At 43.4% G+C, this 16,022-nt stretch overlaps 1 protein-coding gene across 1 annotated transcript; it reads left to right on the top strand.

Moving 5' to 3' along the window:
• The first annotated feature begins 936 nt into the window (after positions 1–936).
• Positions 937–15,523, top strand: SHBG (sex hormone binding globulin). Its single transcript, XM_075338701.1, has 8 exons — positions 937–1,223; positions 6,296–6,405; positions 7,204–7,393; positions 7,907–8,074; positions 8,243–8,408; positions 9,237–9,379; positions 9,469–9,694; positions 14,885–15,523. The coding sequence occupies exons 1-8, from the start codon at positions 1,113–1,115 to the stop codon at positions 15,013–15,015; spliced, it is 1,245 nt and encodes a 414-aa protein (XP_075194816.1). The 5' UTR covers positions 937–1,112; the 3' UTR covers positions 15,016–15,523.
• Positions 15,524–16,022: the final 499 nt, after the last annotated feature.

The following is a 16,022-nucleotide window of genomic DNA, read 5'->3' as shown; positions in this document are numbered from 1 at the left end:
TCAGGTAACCAGCCTGGTATACCATTAGCAACGATGCCAGGTACCACTCCCAGGGCGTGACAGGGACTGTGGCAGCTGAACCCCAGGACAGGAGACAGACTCATGTATGGACACATGCAGGCAGGTAAAGGTGGGATGACTGAGGTAGACAGGCAGACGGGTACAAATGATATGATAGGCATGGCAGGGACAGAGAAGTATGGGAAGGCAGCCTCTGGCACAGGTGACTAACAGGGATAATGGGACCTGACAACTAGCTAGACAGATAAGACCCTGACTAACTGAAGGTGTTACGCAGACACCTTCCCTAATGGGAGGGTGCCTTAAATACATAGTGCTTCTCAGCGATAGGCTGAGAGGCATTTATGGTAAATGGCACACCGGCCCTTTAAGAGGAGGGACAATGTGAACGCTCCCCAAGCGCATTCCCGGGGAGGCTGTGCGGAGTGCACAGGCCCCAGGGGGAGAGGGTGACAGACAAGCTAATGTGCGGCCGTGTAACTTGGGGGATGGATGCAACCTGGAGGCGGCGGTGAGTGAGCCGGTGTCCCTGCAGGAACGCCGGTGCTACAATTAGCAAATCAAGACTTTGGGTTCATGAAAATTTTGACCACACTGGGATGAAATCTGATCTCAGTCCAAATTTCACTGACCATCAAATAAACTTTTGTATATTTTCTCCACGTACTTGAAAAATTGATGATGCCTGCATCACAGGAAGAATTTCTGAGATTTGTGGCATTGTGCTCTTCCAATGTTAGATTGCGACCATATTAGTGGCAGTGCCCTTGATAGATAACAAGTATAGGTTACTGTTACTCCTTCAGAAATAACAATCCAAACTAGGGAACAATATTTTCCAGCCAATTGTTATAAATATTGGATTATTTTTCGGAATCGGATACAGATGCAGATGGTCACACATCGGTGAAGGGTTAAATGTACGTCTCCTGAGTTCCTGTAAAACATCTGCTGGAGGCAGATACTGGAACGTGTTGTGGTTGGAGCCAAGATTCTCGTTTGAATAATGGACACAAGAAGAACAAGTCCCCTCCTATTAATATATAAAGGTCAGTCAACGTGTGACAACCATCATTAACAGCACCGACAGAATGAAGCTTCTCCTCAGTGTGTCCATGCTGATCATTGTAGTCCTGCTTCCCTTTGGAGGTCCTACTTTGGGATCTATATTACCTGAACCTAACCAGGAGCACCCAGGAAAGGTAATAATATTAATAAGTTACTATCGGGGGTTATTTGTATCCAAATTGCTGGGTTTCCCATAACTGTGGTTTTATGAAGAACTGCGCAGTGAACTCACTACATTATTGTAACACAGATAAAGATGCAGAAAGTTTTATAAACATAGCACATTTGTATACTTTATGGATTTATTGTGCACTATGAAAATGAATGTTTTCTTAGGCTGGAATCACTCGTGCAGTATCTTTTTATGCCAAAGTCAGAGCAAATGGGAAATATAAAGGAAGGACTTATATGATTTTTAACTGTGGCTCAAAAAAAAAAATCTGCATTTGAAGCTACACGCGTTTCCAGCCTTAGGATATGTTCCCATGATGAGTATTTGGTGAGTTTTTGGCTTTGCAGACTAACTGCACCATTAGCTAAATTAGGATTCTTGCATTTTTTCATTCCGTGCATTCCTTTACTTGTCTTTTTCACGTTTTTGGAGTTGCAATTTTTTATTCTTTTTGGTCATGTTTTACTAAAACTTATTTGTTTTTTACACTTCATGATATTCGGACTTCGAGAAAACTTCATTGATACCTCCTTCATGTGTTGGTTATATTCATTTTTAGAGTGTTTACGCAGCAGAAATGCACTAAAAGTGCATGTACATTTTTTTTTTACCTGTGGATATTCTGCACCTGATGTAATTCTCTGGGGAAAATTTGCACCTGAAACTCATTGTACGTACAGGAGAAATTGACGCGTTGCGGATTTCAAACATTACAGCAGGTCAGTCTATGCCGAGTAAAAAAGAAACACAGTGGCAGCAGATTTCTATAAACACTATCTACTTTGCTGGAAGTGTAAGGGTATGTGCCCACGATCAGGATCCGTGAGTCTCCTCCGCAGGTCCGGCTGAGACAGTTGCGGTCTCTCGCTGTGTTCTCCCTGCAGAGAATGCTTGCGTCCCCACAGCAAACAATTGACATGTTGCAGCTCGGGGAAACCGCACCGCAGGTCAGTTTTTGCTGTGGGAAAAACAAGCAGAGTGGGCACAAGATTTCCATCCACTGTGCTTGAATTGTACAACACAGCGTTTTGCTTTTTTTTTCCTTGCAGATTTAGTGTAGAAAATAAACTGCAGCATGTCAATTGTTTGTGCACTTTTGCCTGCCGTGCTCAGCCCTTCCACCCATTCACTTCATTTTGAAAAATGCATGGCAAAAAACGCACAAAAAAAGCATGCATTTTTTGGTGCATTTTTCTGCCAGTAGGTGCAGATTTGATGCAGGAAATTTCTGCTCCAAATACTCAGCATGCGCACTTAGCCTAAGACGTTGTGTTTTTGACACAGCGAAGATACACCGCATCAAAAATTGACTAAAAACTCCTCATGGGAACATAAGCTTAGAATTTTATGAGCACTTGTGATGGATTATTCTCTAAAATTATGTTGAAAACGGTTTTATAGAAACTGATTTGGGAGTAGTTGTGATCTCGATCCTTTGAAGAATTGATTTCAAGTTCTTTTACAATTATATTTATAGTATTACACTTGGGTTTGCACTTTTAACAACATTTTCTAAAGAATCTTAATATTTGGTTGAATGTTAGAGGTTAATGGTTGTCTTTTCATATATTATGAGATTTGGGGTTTCCAGACTCAAAATTCATTCACACCATAAATTGGATTGAAATATACAGCTGTATTTACAGGATAGTCATTTGCTTCCAATGATCTACTTGAGGCTAATGATAAAGTAAGAAATCTGTTTCTGGCATATTTTATTAATACAATATTAAAATGGAATACATTTTGTGTAACAATTCTATGATTTACATGTCTCAAGTCTTTTACTGTAAAACTTTCTGCAGAACTTTAAAGAGGTTGTCCACTACTTTTACATTGATGACCTATCCTTAGGATAGGTCATCAATATCTGATCAGCCGTGATCTGACACACCACACCCCTGCCAATCAGCTGTTCTCGGTCCCGACGGTGGCAGCAGGCAGCCAGAAATGCTCAGTTCCGGAGCTGCTCTGTATTCTGCTAGCGGCTGTGGCCGGATACGGTATATCCGCTTCCTATTGATTTGAATGGGAGGTGGATGTGCAGTAAACGGCTGTGGCCACTATTAGAAGACGGAGCAGATCCGGAACTGAGCATTTCCAGCTCCCTGCTTTCACCGCCAGGACCGAGAATAGCTGATCATCGAGGATGCAGAGTGTCAGACCCAGGCCGATCAGACATTGATGACCTGTCCTAAGAATAGGCCATCAATGTTAAAGTAGTGGACAACCTCTTTAAAGGGGTTTCACTATTTTCTACAGACCTCATTCATTAAGAAATGTATCGTACATGATAATCTTACTGATCCGGACCATTGGAGTGAGATGTGCCTACTTTATTAAGAGTGTCATTATACTGGCATGCTACTCTGCCAGAAATGTTCCTTGGAGAACATTTCTTTCGAAGATTACACCACTAAAGTGGAGTACATTTTCATGGATTAGACAGGTGGGACACACCCAGGCCCACATCAACTCCTCGCTCAATTTGGTAAAACTGACTAGACTGGTGTAAAAATGCGAAAACATCAAGTTGCACAATAATCTTATGACATATGGTGTTTAATGCCAGAAAATTTGTGAAAACACTTTCATGACCTGGGGCGTAAACGTTAGATGTGGGTTTATCATGGAGCTATATATATGCTTGGTTGTTTCTGTTAAAGGGGTTGTCCGGTCTAAATCCATACGTCTGCAGTCACTCTTTATATCACTCTATGTGACTGCAGGCTTGTGAATCCTCACTTCGCACACACTGTGCGCTGTGACGATTTACCAGTTTCAGAGTCGGGAACTGCAGTCACATGGCCGTGAGTATGGAATATACAGACTTCTAGCCAGAAACTGAGCAGAGGGGTGCAGCTTCGCTCAATGCAAATGTTTTGCCCTTTAGTTGGATTCTGACAGAGACTCTGTGTATCACATACTCATGGCCATGTGACTGCAGTTCCCAGCTCTGAAACCAGCGAATCCTCATAGCGCACAGTGTGTGCAATGTGAGGATTCACAAGTCTGCAGTTACATAGAGTGGCACACAGGCCACATGACTGCTGTTCCCTGCTCTAAAACTGACTGCAGACTTATGAATTTAGACCTGACAATCCCATTAAGCCCCCCATACTCGTTAAATATTTGCAAGATCAACGATCAGCCAACATCTATCATTCCTGACTTCCCCATACAAAAAAAGCACAGATTGACAAAACTCTCTTGTGTTCTTTATGTGAGAGCCACTGTCAAACTCTGTTCCCTCAAGACCCCTCTGTCTTCTCCAGACTCCACTTTCTCCTCCAAAGTCCTCTGTCCTCTCCAGACTCTCCTGTCCCCTCCAGATTCTTCTTTCCTCACCAGACTCTTCTGTTCCCTCCAGACTCTTCTATTCCCTCCAGACTCTTCTGTTTCCTCCAGACTCTTCTGTTTCCTCCAGACTCTTCTGTTTCCTCCAGACTCTTCTGTTTCTTCCAGACTCTTCTGTTTCCTCCAGACTCCTCTGTCTCCTCCAAACTCTTCTGTCCCCTCCAAACTCTTCTGAGCTCTCCAGATTCTCCTGTGCTCTCCAAATCCCTCTGTCCCCTCCAGACCCCTCTAGAGCCCTGTGTCCCCTCCAGATCCCTCTGTCTCCTCCAGACACTCTGTCCCCTCCAGACCCCTCTGTCGCCTCCAGACCCCTCTATTCCCTCCAGACCCCTCTGTTCCCTCCAGACCCCTCTGTTCCCTCCAAACCCCTCTTTTCCCTCCAGACTCTCTTGTCCCCTCCAGACTTTTCTGTCCCTTCCAGACTCTTCTGTCCCCTTCAGACCCTTGTGTCACCTCCAGACTCTCCTGTCTCCTCCATACTCTCCTGTCTCCTCCATACTCTCCTCTCTCTTCCAGACTCTCCTGTCTCCTCCAGACTCTCCTGTCTCCTCCAGACTCTCCTGTGCCCTCCAGAATCTCCTGTGCCCTCCAGAATCTCCTGTGCCCTCCAGACTCTCTTGTGCTCTCCAGACCCATCTGTCCCCTCCAGACCCCTCTGTCCCCTCCAGACACCTTTGTCCCCCCCTAGACTCTCCTGTCTCCTCCAGGCTCTACTGTGCCCTGTAGACTCTCCTGTGCCCTCCAGTCCCCTCTGTCCTCTTCAGACCCCTCTGTCCCCTCCAGACTCCTCTGTCACTTCCAGACTCTTCAGTCCCTTCCAGATTCTCCTGTCCCCTTCAGACACTCCTGTTCCCTTCAGACTCTCCTGTCTCCTTCAGACTCTCCTGTTACCTCCAGATTCTCCTGTCTCCTTCAGACACTCCTGTTACCTCCAGATTCTCCTGTCTCTTCCAGAGTCTCCTGTCCCGTCCAGACTCTCCTGCCCTCCTGACTGTCCTGTCCTCTTCAGACCCCTGTGTCCCCTACAGACCCCGTGTTCTGTTCAGACTCTCCTGTCCCGTCCAGACTCTCCTGTCCTATCGAGACTCTCCTGTCCCATCGAGACTCTCATGTGCCCTACAGACTCTCCTGTCCCCTACAGACTCTCCTGTCCCCTTCAGACCTCCTGTCCCCTACAGACTCTCCTGTTCCCTAAAGACTCTTCTATCCTCTACAGACTTCTCTTGCAGCAGAGAATAAAATGATTGGTTGCTGAAATTAAGCAAGTGTAACCTTCTTCCCCAGAAATCACATACCTTACAGAGGTGGGTGGCCTCCACATACAGTAGGCTGTCAGTCAATATTGCTGGGTTCAACAAGCTTTAATGAGTATGGAGGCCTTAACTCCCCTAAATGTGAATGGAGTTCTTTCATGGAATGCAGTAGCTAGCAGCCACCTCATCAGGCAGGATAGGAGATTGTTGATCCCAGTTCTCAACAATTAGTGCAAGTAGAAAGGGTGGGGCCCTAATTTATCAGACATCATGTTGAAACATATTTTATCAAAAGACATTTTTAGAATAAACGAAGTTCTGCTTAATCTGTAACAAGATTTTTCCCACCTGAATTTATGAGGTTGCCACTGGACTCAGACAAGGTGATAAGGGTTTTGAAGTTATATTGGAGTATGTTTTCCAGGTGCCTTGTTCTGCTGAGAAGCTGGTGAGATCGGCAGAGAGCCTGTACATAGGGAATGGAAATCCTCAGAGTGTTCTGCACCTGGAATTCCAGCTTTCCGATCTCACAAGGTATGATCCATCTCATTATTTTTATAACAATCTAACATTTGCTATGTAGATAGACTACCATCTATAGGGAGTATGCTTTATAAGAACTGGCCACATAAGGATTTCAAAGAATTAAAGGAAATCTATCACCAGGTTTTTACCATCTAATCTAACAGCATCATAACACCCAGAAAGAGTCCCTGATTATAGCGATATATGACTTACTGGGTGGCTGGCTGTGGCTTTGATAAAAATCGCTGTTTTATCCGAGGAAGATTATCACTAGAGAACTAGTAGCACAGTGGCTCAGTGGTTAGAACTGCAGCCACCAAGGACAGCATCTGTAAGGAGTTTGTATGTTCTCCAAGTGTTTGCGTGGGATGCCTCCTGGTACTCTGGCTTCCACGCACGCTCCAAAGACAAACTGATAAGGAATTTAAATTGTAAGCCCCAATGGGGACAGTGATGATGATGTGTGTACAGCACTGCAAAATATAATAGTGCTATATAATCAATAAATAAACCCGCTGCCATGTGGTCTTCCATATTTTTGAGCTCTGTATAATACAAAAAAGACATACTGCAGAAAAAAGTAAGTTTTATGTAAGTCTTGCATTGACTAACATAAGCTGCTACTTTATTTTGAGAAAGATGTTCGACAGCAGCCAGGATAGCTTCAGCCACTGACGCTCCTTCAAAACAGGCATGAGATATATACACTGGACTAATCTTCACCATGACTATAATGTAATAGTATTTTTTTTATATAGCTGTCTATACATTCAGGGTCTCCGTAATGTGTGGCCTGTTCTTTCACAGTAATCTCTCCTCCTTTGATTTCCGGACCTTTGACCCAGAAGGCATCATCTTTTATGGAGATGTTGGACCAGATAATTGGTTTGTTCTTGGGATTCGGGATTGTCGTCTAGAAGTACAGATGAGTAATGGGAATGGACAGATGGTTCTCTCCAAGTGGGGGCCAAATATGAGTGATGGAATATGGAGAAAGGTGAGACTAAACACGGCTCTGGATCTGTGAGGGCACTCATAAGCTTCTACAATTTCCATTTACCATGTAGATAAGGTATTACACATTTCTGAATCGCTATTGGTCTGACCGTCGGGATCCCAAGAAACAAGGACTCTGAAGAGCCCCGTGTGAATGGAGCGATGGTTGATCATGCGCCACACTGCTGCTTTATTTTAGTCTCATTAGGACCTACAGCAATAGCTGAGTGCTGAGGTTAATGTGTCTTCAGCACTCCCATAAGAATGAATGGAGCAGCCTTGTACATGATCATCTACCCCTCCATTCACACAGGTTTCTTCAGAGCCCTGGTTCTCTAGATCAGTTGGGGTTCCAGCGGTCAGACACCCAGCCATCAGGATCTTATGGATAGGAAATAACTTCCAAACTTTAGAATACCTCTTTCAATGCTAAAATTATATATCATACTGTAGCAGCAGACCTTTTGGGATGCTAGTGAGGACTGCCTCCATTGCTTTCTGTGTTGTCTTGCAGGTGACGGTGGACAGTACACGTAACACTATCGATGTTAGAGTGAATGGAGAGGTTGTGGTGATGTTGACTTTCCAGGTGAACAATGAGCTGATGCCTCGGAGCTCCTCTACCCTTGAAATCATCCTGGGTGACCTTCCTGCAAACAGTGATGTGCAGCTTCTCAGGCCGGTACTATGTCATCATGTGGCACAGAGATGATGTTCCATAACTAACACATTAATGTTTATAAAAATTATAGAGATCCATACATATCAACCAATGATGTACAACACCTTAGTAATAATACAACACGCTAGAGGAGAGTTAATGATGGCACCATGTGCTCCTTCCCTCTAGTTGATTCCCCATCTGGATGGCTGTTTGCGCAATTGGGCCTGGGTGAAAAAAAACACAGAAACCCTGGACAGTGCAATGGAGACGGACGAGTACCGGCGTTGCTTCCAAGATGAAGAACCCGGAGCTTTCTTTCCTGCTAATGGCTATGCTACCTTCAAACCTGCTCGTGAGTTGTCCTCTTATGCACACATTTTAAATGAGTTGTTCACCTTTGGGGACATTTGTTATATACCTACATGGATGTGGGGCTAAAAATTAATTTTTATAATTGAATTTTAATAAAACTTTTGACTCATTTCGCTTTTACAGGTTTTGACAAGACCTTCTCTGTGGTCATAAATCAGCCGAGATGAACTCAGTAAAAGACAGATAAGAGAGTTCCTACCTCTCCTGTTAAAATGAGTTCACTATTGGATTCTCTACCCTTTTCTACAGCTAGTGATCGACAGTGCAGGACCGAGTATAAAAAGCAAATGGTGCAAACTTTTTGTTGAAACCCAATTGTAAAATTATTTTTAAGCCCCAAATACATGCATTTCCGTTAAAAAAATGTCTTCAAAGGTGAACCCCTTTAAAGAATTTAAGTTTGGAGTTGTCCCAACACCCTCGGTGTAACACTTCTTTACCAGTGAGTCTTGTTCAGCCAGGTGGCTCATCCAGCTGGTCTGTGAATAGGGCATATAGATAGGTGCCTACATGAGACAACTCCTTTAGGAATTATTGGCAGGTAGGGTTTTCTATTTATTTATTTATTTTTTAAATCAAATATTTTTTTAAAAATACATTGGTGATATGATAAAAGTCTATGTGTCGGGAGTTCCATTTCCCACGTTGCTCCAGAGAAAGTGGTTGTAAATTCAAGAGCTTTCCCGTAGAAGCTGTTATATAAGGAGTGCCATACCTGATCCCCCAACTTTTGTCCTCGCCATTAGAATGAATGATATAAATGTCTATTGTGGAATACCACTTTAATAGCTCTAATTTTTGATTTTAGTGTTTCCAGCGAAGAACAAAGATTCCTGGAAACTGACCGTCCAGCTCTCCTTCCGAGTACTAGAAGACGGCGGGGTCCTTCTGGGTCTGACCGGAGCAGGGAACGTTTTTGCACTGACAATAACCTTGGATTTGGAAAAGCGGGTAACAATCCCTTATTTTTTCTAACACATCTATGTTATTAGATGTACTCAGTCTACAATCTATTTATTATATTATGTCATTGTCTTCAGGTCCTGGAAGTTTCCTTACTGGGAAAATTGGCACATTCATTGAAGTTCCCACCTGGCTTATGTCTAAAAGCCTGGCACACTGTGAATGTTGTCATCAGGTCCAATCAAGTTGTCTTGAGTACCAGTGAGGTCTCGTCATCTATGGATATTTTGCCAGCAGACTTCAAGGCTTTGGAAAACATATGGCTCGATCATGATTCTCAACTTTCTATCGGAGGCACTTCAGGTAACTGTCCACAACGGCCAGTCCACATCCAGGTTTAAACTAAACATTGTTGCACTGGGGTTCTTTAGTCTAGCCCAGAAGCAACTTGACACTTTTAGGCCACGTTGGTGAGATTTTTACCTCAGAATTTGTAAGACACAATCAGAAGTGGGTATAAAAAACAGAAGTGGTGCCCATGTTTCTATAATATTTTTCCTCTGATTGTTCCACTCCTACTTTTAGCTACAAATACTGACGTAAGAAACTCCCCAAATACTCACCGTGTGCACATGGCCTTAAAACACCACAGGGAGGAGTACTTCCTGCAATTAAATATTGAGGATCTACCTAAGGATAGGTTACCAAAATGTAAGAATTGGACAACCTTTTAACCCCTCCTGCTCCGGCCAATATTAATTTTGGAACTTTCATTTTTTTTCCTCTCCTTTCAAGAGCCATACCTTGATTTTTCTGTCGCTATAACCATATGGGGACTTGTTCTTGGCAGAACAAGTTGTAGGTTTCAATGACCACATTAATTTCACCTTATATTGTTCTGCAAAATAGGAAAAAAAATCCAAATGTGCTTAAATTATGAAAAAGCAATGCAATTTTGTCATTTGTTTTTTGGGGGGGTTGATCTCTACGGAGTTTGCACGTGCTGTAAAAAAAAAAAAAAAAAGACTAGGTAACAGGATTCTTCAGGTTAGCCACGTTTACACGTTCAGTATTTGGTCAGTATTTTACCTCCTTGGTAGTTGTAGCCAAAACCAGGAGGGGGTGATAAATGCAGAAGTGGTGAAGTGTTTCTACTTTTCCTCTGATTGTTCCACTCCTGGTTTTGGCTTAAAAAACTTTTAATGTAAAATACTGACCAAATACTAAATGTGTGAACGTGGCCTTAGTATGATAGCAGCGATAAGAAACTTATATGTTGGGGTTTTTTTTAACTATTTTAAAGGTTAAAGAAGAAACCTTTGATACTTTTTTTGTTTTGTCCTATTAATTGCCAGCAATTTGGTGGGAATCCAGGCCATAGCCCCCGCGATTGCTCAAAAATACCCTGTCTGCTGTATGCATGTGCTCAGGCAGTAGCTATGCACTTCATAGGGGCTTTTGAGTGCTCTTTGGGGCTAAGAATCTGGACCGTCATTAATCTGTTGGCAATAAAGAGAAAGACTAAAATGTAAAAAAATATATATGAAAGGATTAGTTTCTCTTTAAAGGAGTACTCGCATTACGTTTTTTGTTCATTAAATATGTATGTATGTGCATGTCATGTAGTGTGAGTGTATTAATATCCTCACCTACCATCATTCTTCTCGTCTTCTGAGTGACATCACCCCTCTTCAGAGACTCACCGGGACATGCTGCTCTCTGTGTGTCCCGGAAGTATCAGAACAGGGTCCCGTATATTGATTTTGTAAAAGAGACTTCTGTCTCACACATAGAGCATAGAATGAGCCGGCTAGTTGGAATTGTGGTGACGTCACTCAGAAGCAGAAAAGAACGATACTGAACACCGGAGAGAGCAGCGGTGAGTAGGTTAATACACTCATACTACATTACATGCATGAACACAAAGTAGATGCATAAAAAAAATTATGGGTGTTTCTTTTTTAAAAAAAAAATGAAAAATGTATTGCAAAAAGTTTTTCATGCCCACGTTTTAAGACTTAATGCCACTTTACACACTGCGATATCGGTACCGATATTGCTAGTGTGGGTACCCGCCCCCATCTGTTGTGCGACACGGGCAAATCGCTGCCCGTGGCGCACAACATCGCCCAGAGCAGTCACACATACTTACCTGCCCGGCGACGTCGCTGTGACCGGCGAACCGCCTCCTTTCTAAGGGGGCGGTCCGTGCGGCATCACAGCGACGTCACAGCAGCGTCACTGAACCGCCACCCTATAGCAGCGGAGGGGCGGAGATGAGCGGGACGTAACATCCCGCCCACCTCCTTCCTTCTGCATAGCGGCCGGGAGGCAGGTAAGGAGAGGTTCCTCGTTCCTGCGGCGTCATACGTACTGATGTGTGCTGCCGCAGGAACGAGGACCAACTTCGTTACTGCTGCAGTAACGATAATCGAGAATGGACCCCCATGTCACCGATGAGCGATTTTGCACGTTTTTGTGACGATGCAAAATCGCTCATAGGTGTCACACGCAACGGCATCGCTAATGCGGCCGGATGTGTGTCACGAATTCCGTGACCCCAACGAGATCGCATTAGCGATGTTGTAGTGTGTAAAGCCCCCTTAAGAACAGTTTTACTTTATACAGTATATATACAGTGCCTACAAGTAGTATTCAACCCCCTGCAGATTTAGCAGGTTTGATAAGATGCAAATAAGTTAGAGCCTGCAAACTTCAAACAAGAGCAGGATTTATTAACAGATGCATAAATCTTACAAACCAACAAGTTATGTTGCTCAGTTAAATTTTAATAAATTTTCAACATAAAAGTGTGGGTCAATTATTATTCAACCCCTAGGTTTAATATTTTGTGGAATAACCCTTGTTTGCAATTACAGCTAATAATCGTCTTTTATAAGACCTGATCAGGCCGGCACAGGTCTCTGGAGTTATCTTGGCCCACTCCTCCATGCAGATCTTCTCCAAGTTATCTAGGTTCTTTGGGTGTCTCATGTGGACTTTAATCTTGAGCTCCTTCCACAAGTTTTCAATTGGGTTAAGGTCAGGAGACTGACTAGGCCACTGCAACACCTTGATTTTTTCCCTCTTGAACCAGGCCTTGGTTTTCTTGGCTGTGTGCTTTGGGTCGTTGTCTTGTTGGAAGATGAAATGACGACCCATCTTAAGATCCTCGATGGAGGAGCGGAGGTTCTTGGCCAAAATCTCCAGGTTCTTCCCATGGATGCGGACCAGATGGCCAGGCCCCTTGGCTGAGAAACAGCCCCAAAGCATGATGCTGCCGCCACCATGCTTGACTGTAGGGATGGTATTCTTGGGGTCGTATGCAGTGCCATCCAGTCTCCAAACGTCACGTGTGTGGTTGGCACCAAAGATCTCGATCTTGGTCTCATCAGACCAGAGAACCTTGAACCAGTCTGTCTTAGAGTCCTCCAAGTGATCATGAGCAAACTGTAGACGAGCCTTGACATGACGCTTTGAAAGTAAAGGTACCTTACGGGCTCGTCTGGAACGGAGACCATTGCGGTGGAGTACGTTACTTATGGTATTGACTGAAACCAATGTCCCCACTGCCATGAGATCTTCCCGGAGCTCCTTCCTTGTTGTCCTTGGGTTAGCCTTGACTCTTCGGACAAGCCTGGCCTCGGCACAGGAGGAAACTTTCAAAGGCTGTCCAGGCCGTGGAAGGCTAACAGTAGTTCCATAAGCCTTACACTTCCGGATGATGCTCTCAACAGTGGAGACAGGTAGGCCCAACTCCTTGGAAAGGGTTTTGTACCCCTTGCCAGCCTTGTAACGATCCAAGGCCCTCCACGATCTTGTCTCTGATCACCTTGGAATGCTCCTTTGTCTTTCCCATGTTGACCATGTATGAGTGCTGTTCACAAGTTTGGGGAGGGTCTTAATTAGTCAGAAAAGGCTGGAAAAAGAGATAATTAATCCAAACATGTGAAGCTCATTGTTCTTTGTGCCTGAAATACTTCTTAATACTTTAGGGGAACCAAACAGAATTCTGGTGGTTTGAGGGGTTGAATAATAAATGACCCTCTGAATAAACTTTTCTCAATTTAAAAGAAAAAAGAAATAACATTCTTTTTTGCTGCAGTGCATTTCACACTTCCAGGCTGATCTACAGTCCAAATGTCACAATGCCAAGTTAATTCCGAATGTGTAAACCTGCTAAATCTGCAGGGGGTTAAATACTACTTGTAGGCACTGTATATATATATATATGTTAGTCTTTTTTTCCCATTATATTTTACTTAATTTCTTTATATTTTTTTTAAGTGCTAAGGAACTTGGAGGTGTTAAAGAAATTGCTGATCTGATAAAGTGAGGTCATTACTGATTGTTGGGTGTCTGACTATTCAGGCTTTGTGCAAGCAAAAGTCTTTATCAGGCAGATTCTGTTCTGAAAACAGCTTCAAGAAGTGTCATCTGAACTCTTAAAAGAATGAGATCTTTTAACCACTCCTAAAGACATTCTATGTTTTTGAGGTTTTCATTGTAGAATGAAAATGTCAAAAAGGAGGCAAGGAAATGTAAATAAACAACATAAAAAGTTGCAATGGGAAAAAAAATGCTGGTGTTTCCTAATGTTTCCTCTTGAAAAACTCGGTGTGCACATACCCCTATAGGGCTGCTGCTATGGTCTATGAAAACCTTTTGGGCATCCAGACCACTAGATCACTGAAACTAAAGCCCGCTTTACACACTACAATATATCTTACAATGTGTCGACGGGGTCACGTCGTAAGTGACGCACATCCGGCATTGTAAGGTACATTGTAGTGTGTAACAGCTACGTGCGATTGCGATTGAACGGTAAAACGTTCATCGCATGCACGTCGTTCATTTCTCATAAATTGAACGACAGGTTGTTCATCGTATCCGGGGTAGCACACATCGCAGTGTGTGACACACCGGGAACGATGAACAGATCTTACCTGCGTCCTGCGGCTCCCGGCCGGTAATGCGGAAGCAAGAAGGTGGGCGGGATGTTTACGGGCCGCTTATCTCCGCCCCTCCGCTTCGATTGGCCGGCTGCCGCGTGACGTCGATGTGACACCGAACGTCCCTCCCACTCCAGGAAGTGGACGTTCGCTGCCCACATCGCGGTCGTATGGAAGGTAAGTACGTGTGACGGGGGGTTAATCGTTTGTGCGACACATTCAACAAATTGAACATGCCACACATACAATGGGGGCAGTTACGATTGCAATACGAAATCGTATGCAGAATCGTAGGGTGTAAAGCAGGCTTTAGGCTCACATGACACTAAGAAATTGGTCTCATTTTCAACCAGAAAAGTTGGCCATTTTTTTCTCACACACAGATTCTCATTGAGAAAAATTGGTCTTCTGCCCTGCAACATTGAATAACATTGGTCTGAGTGCTGTCCATTTTTTTTAACCCGGTTAGACCCACCGATCCCGGTTATCTTTGAGTCCGCCCATCACTATCCGAGAGCTGTCTGTTTTTTTCATCGATAGCACTCAGACCGAAATACCTGACCTTAGTCACTCTAACTTCCAAATTCTCTTGTGTTTGCAGAACAAGCTGAGCCCGGAGTGCGATTCTCAGGTTGTCTGAAGATAATTCTACAGGGAAGAGCGATTGACATTGACTCGGCCCAGTACAGACACCCTCATGTCCACAGTCACAGCTGCCCACTGGAAGTATAGGGAATAACATGAAATCTTCATTGGAGTTTATTTTTCTATTCTTACTTTTTGGTAATCACAATTGTAAAGGATGATTGTTGAAGTTTAATATCATATAATGTCCTGAGTTTAAATGGTCAATGGTCTTTAAATAAGTGTCTGTAATTTCTGGGGCTTTCATACTGTTTATATCTCATTTAGGAAGAACCCCTATGAATGTACGATCTTCGGCTATGTCACCGTGAATGAAAAATACGGTATATAATTCTATGATAATCAAAAGTGTGGATCTCAGAAGTTGTTTTATAGCCCCCAGTTTGCCGGTTCACCATCTTATAAGACAATGTGCAGTGCTTATTATACACACTCCTAGTACACACTTTATATACTGAGCGGGTCTGATGTTCTGACTTCCATCTTGATCGCTGCTGAGAAGTAGATTTTCATGTATCAGTAAATCAGATGGCCTAATGTTGTGGTTCTACTTTCACATGGATGTCTACATGAGAAATAAAACCTATTTACACAAGGGTGAAGCAGCTATGTCTTTATTTCTACCCTCATAATGGAGTTGGATCTGGATAAGGCCTCATCTCTTGGGGATAATTCTGTGATGTACATGCTATCATGAATCAGGGGCATCTGACTCCAATACCCCCTCATCAACACCAGTGAAAAAAATTGACGATCTTGATGAATCAGTGCCAGCGTGTGAGTTTTTACCATCAAAGTTTCATCAGTGAGATTGCCATATTCCAAAGCAGGGGCTGGCTGGCAAATTTTGGCCTGGGGGGCAAGCACACAGCAGTGGCCCATGATCAGCGGCCCATCTTTATTATATATTCACCATTGAGGTGGGCTCAATATATCAGACTCTATACCGAAACATCTTCACGCTGACGCTTATTACACAGAAATGGTACTACAACCAAGTTAATTACATAGGCTATGTGCACATGTTGCGTATTTGGTGAGTTTTTACCTCAGTATATTTAAGTCAAAATCACACCTGGACAATCAGAGGAAAA

Source organism: Anomaloglossus baeobatrachus, chromosome 3 (genome assembly GCF_048569485.1).
Source record: "Anomaloglossus baeobatrachus isolate aAnoBae1 chromosome 3, aAnoBae1.hap1, whole genome shotgun sequence".
Lineage (NCBI taxonomy): Eukaryota > Metazoa > Chordata > Amphibia > Anura > Aromobatidae > Anomaloglossus > Anomaloglossus baeobatrachus.
The sequence above is the reverse complement of the archived record's forward strand: the minus strand, read 5'-3'. Positions and strand labels throughout refer to the sequence as shown.

What these genes read in the sequence shown, in the direction of transcription:
- SHBG (XM_075338701.1), top strand. Translation starts at nt 1,113, where the DNA reads ATGAAGCTTCTCCTCAGTGTGTCCATGCTGATCATTGTAGTCCTGCTT. An exon ending in CAGCTTTCCGATCTCACAAG is followed by an intron (nt 6,406 to 7,203) that starts GTATGATCCATC and finishes GTTCTTTCACAG; the next exon opens with TAATCTCTCCTCCTTTGATT. An exon ending in GTGATGGAATATGGAGAAAG is followed by an intron (nt 7,394 to 7,906) that starts GTGAGACTAAAC and finishes GTTGTCTTGCAG; the next exon opens with GTGACGGTGGACAGTACACG.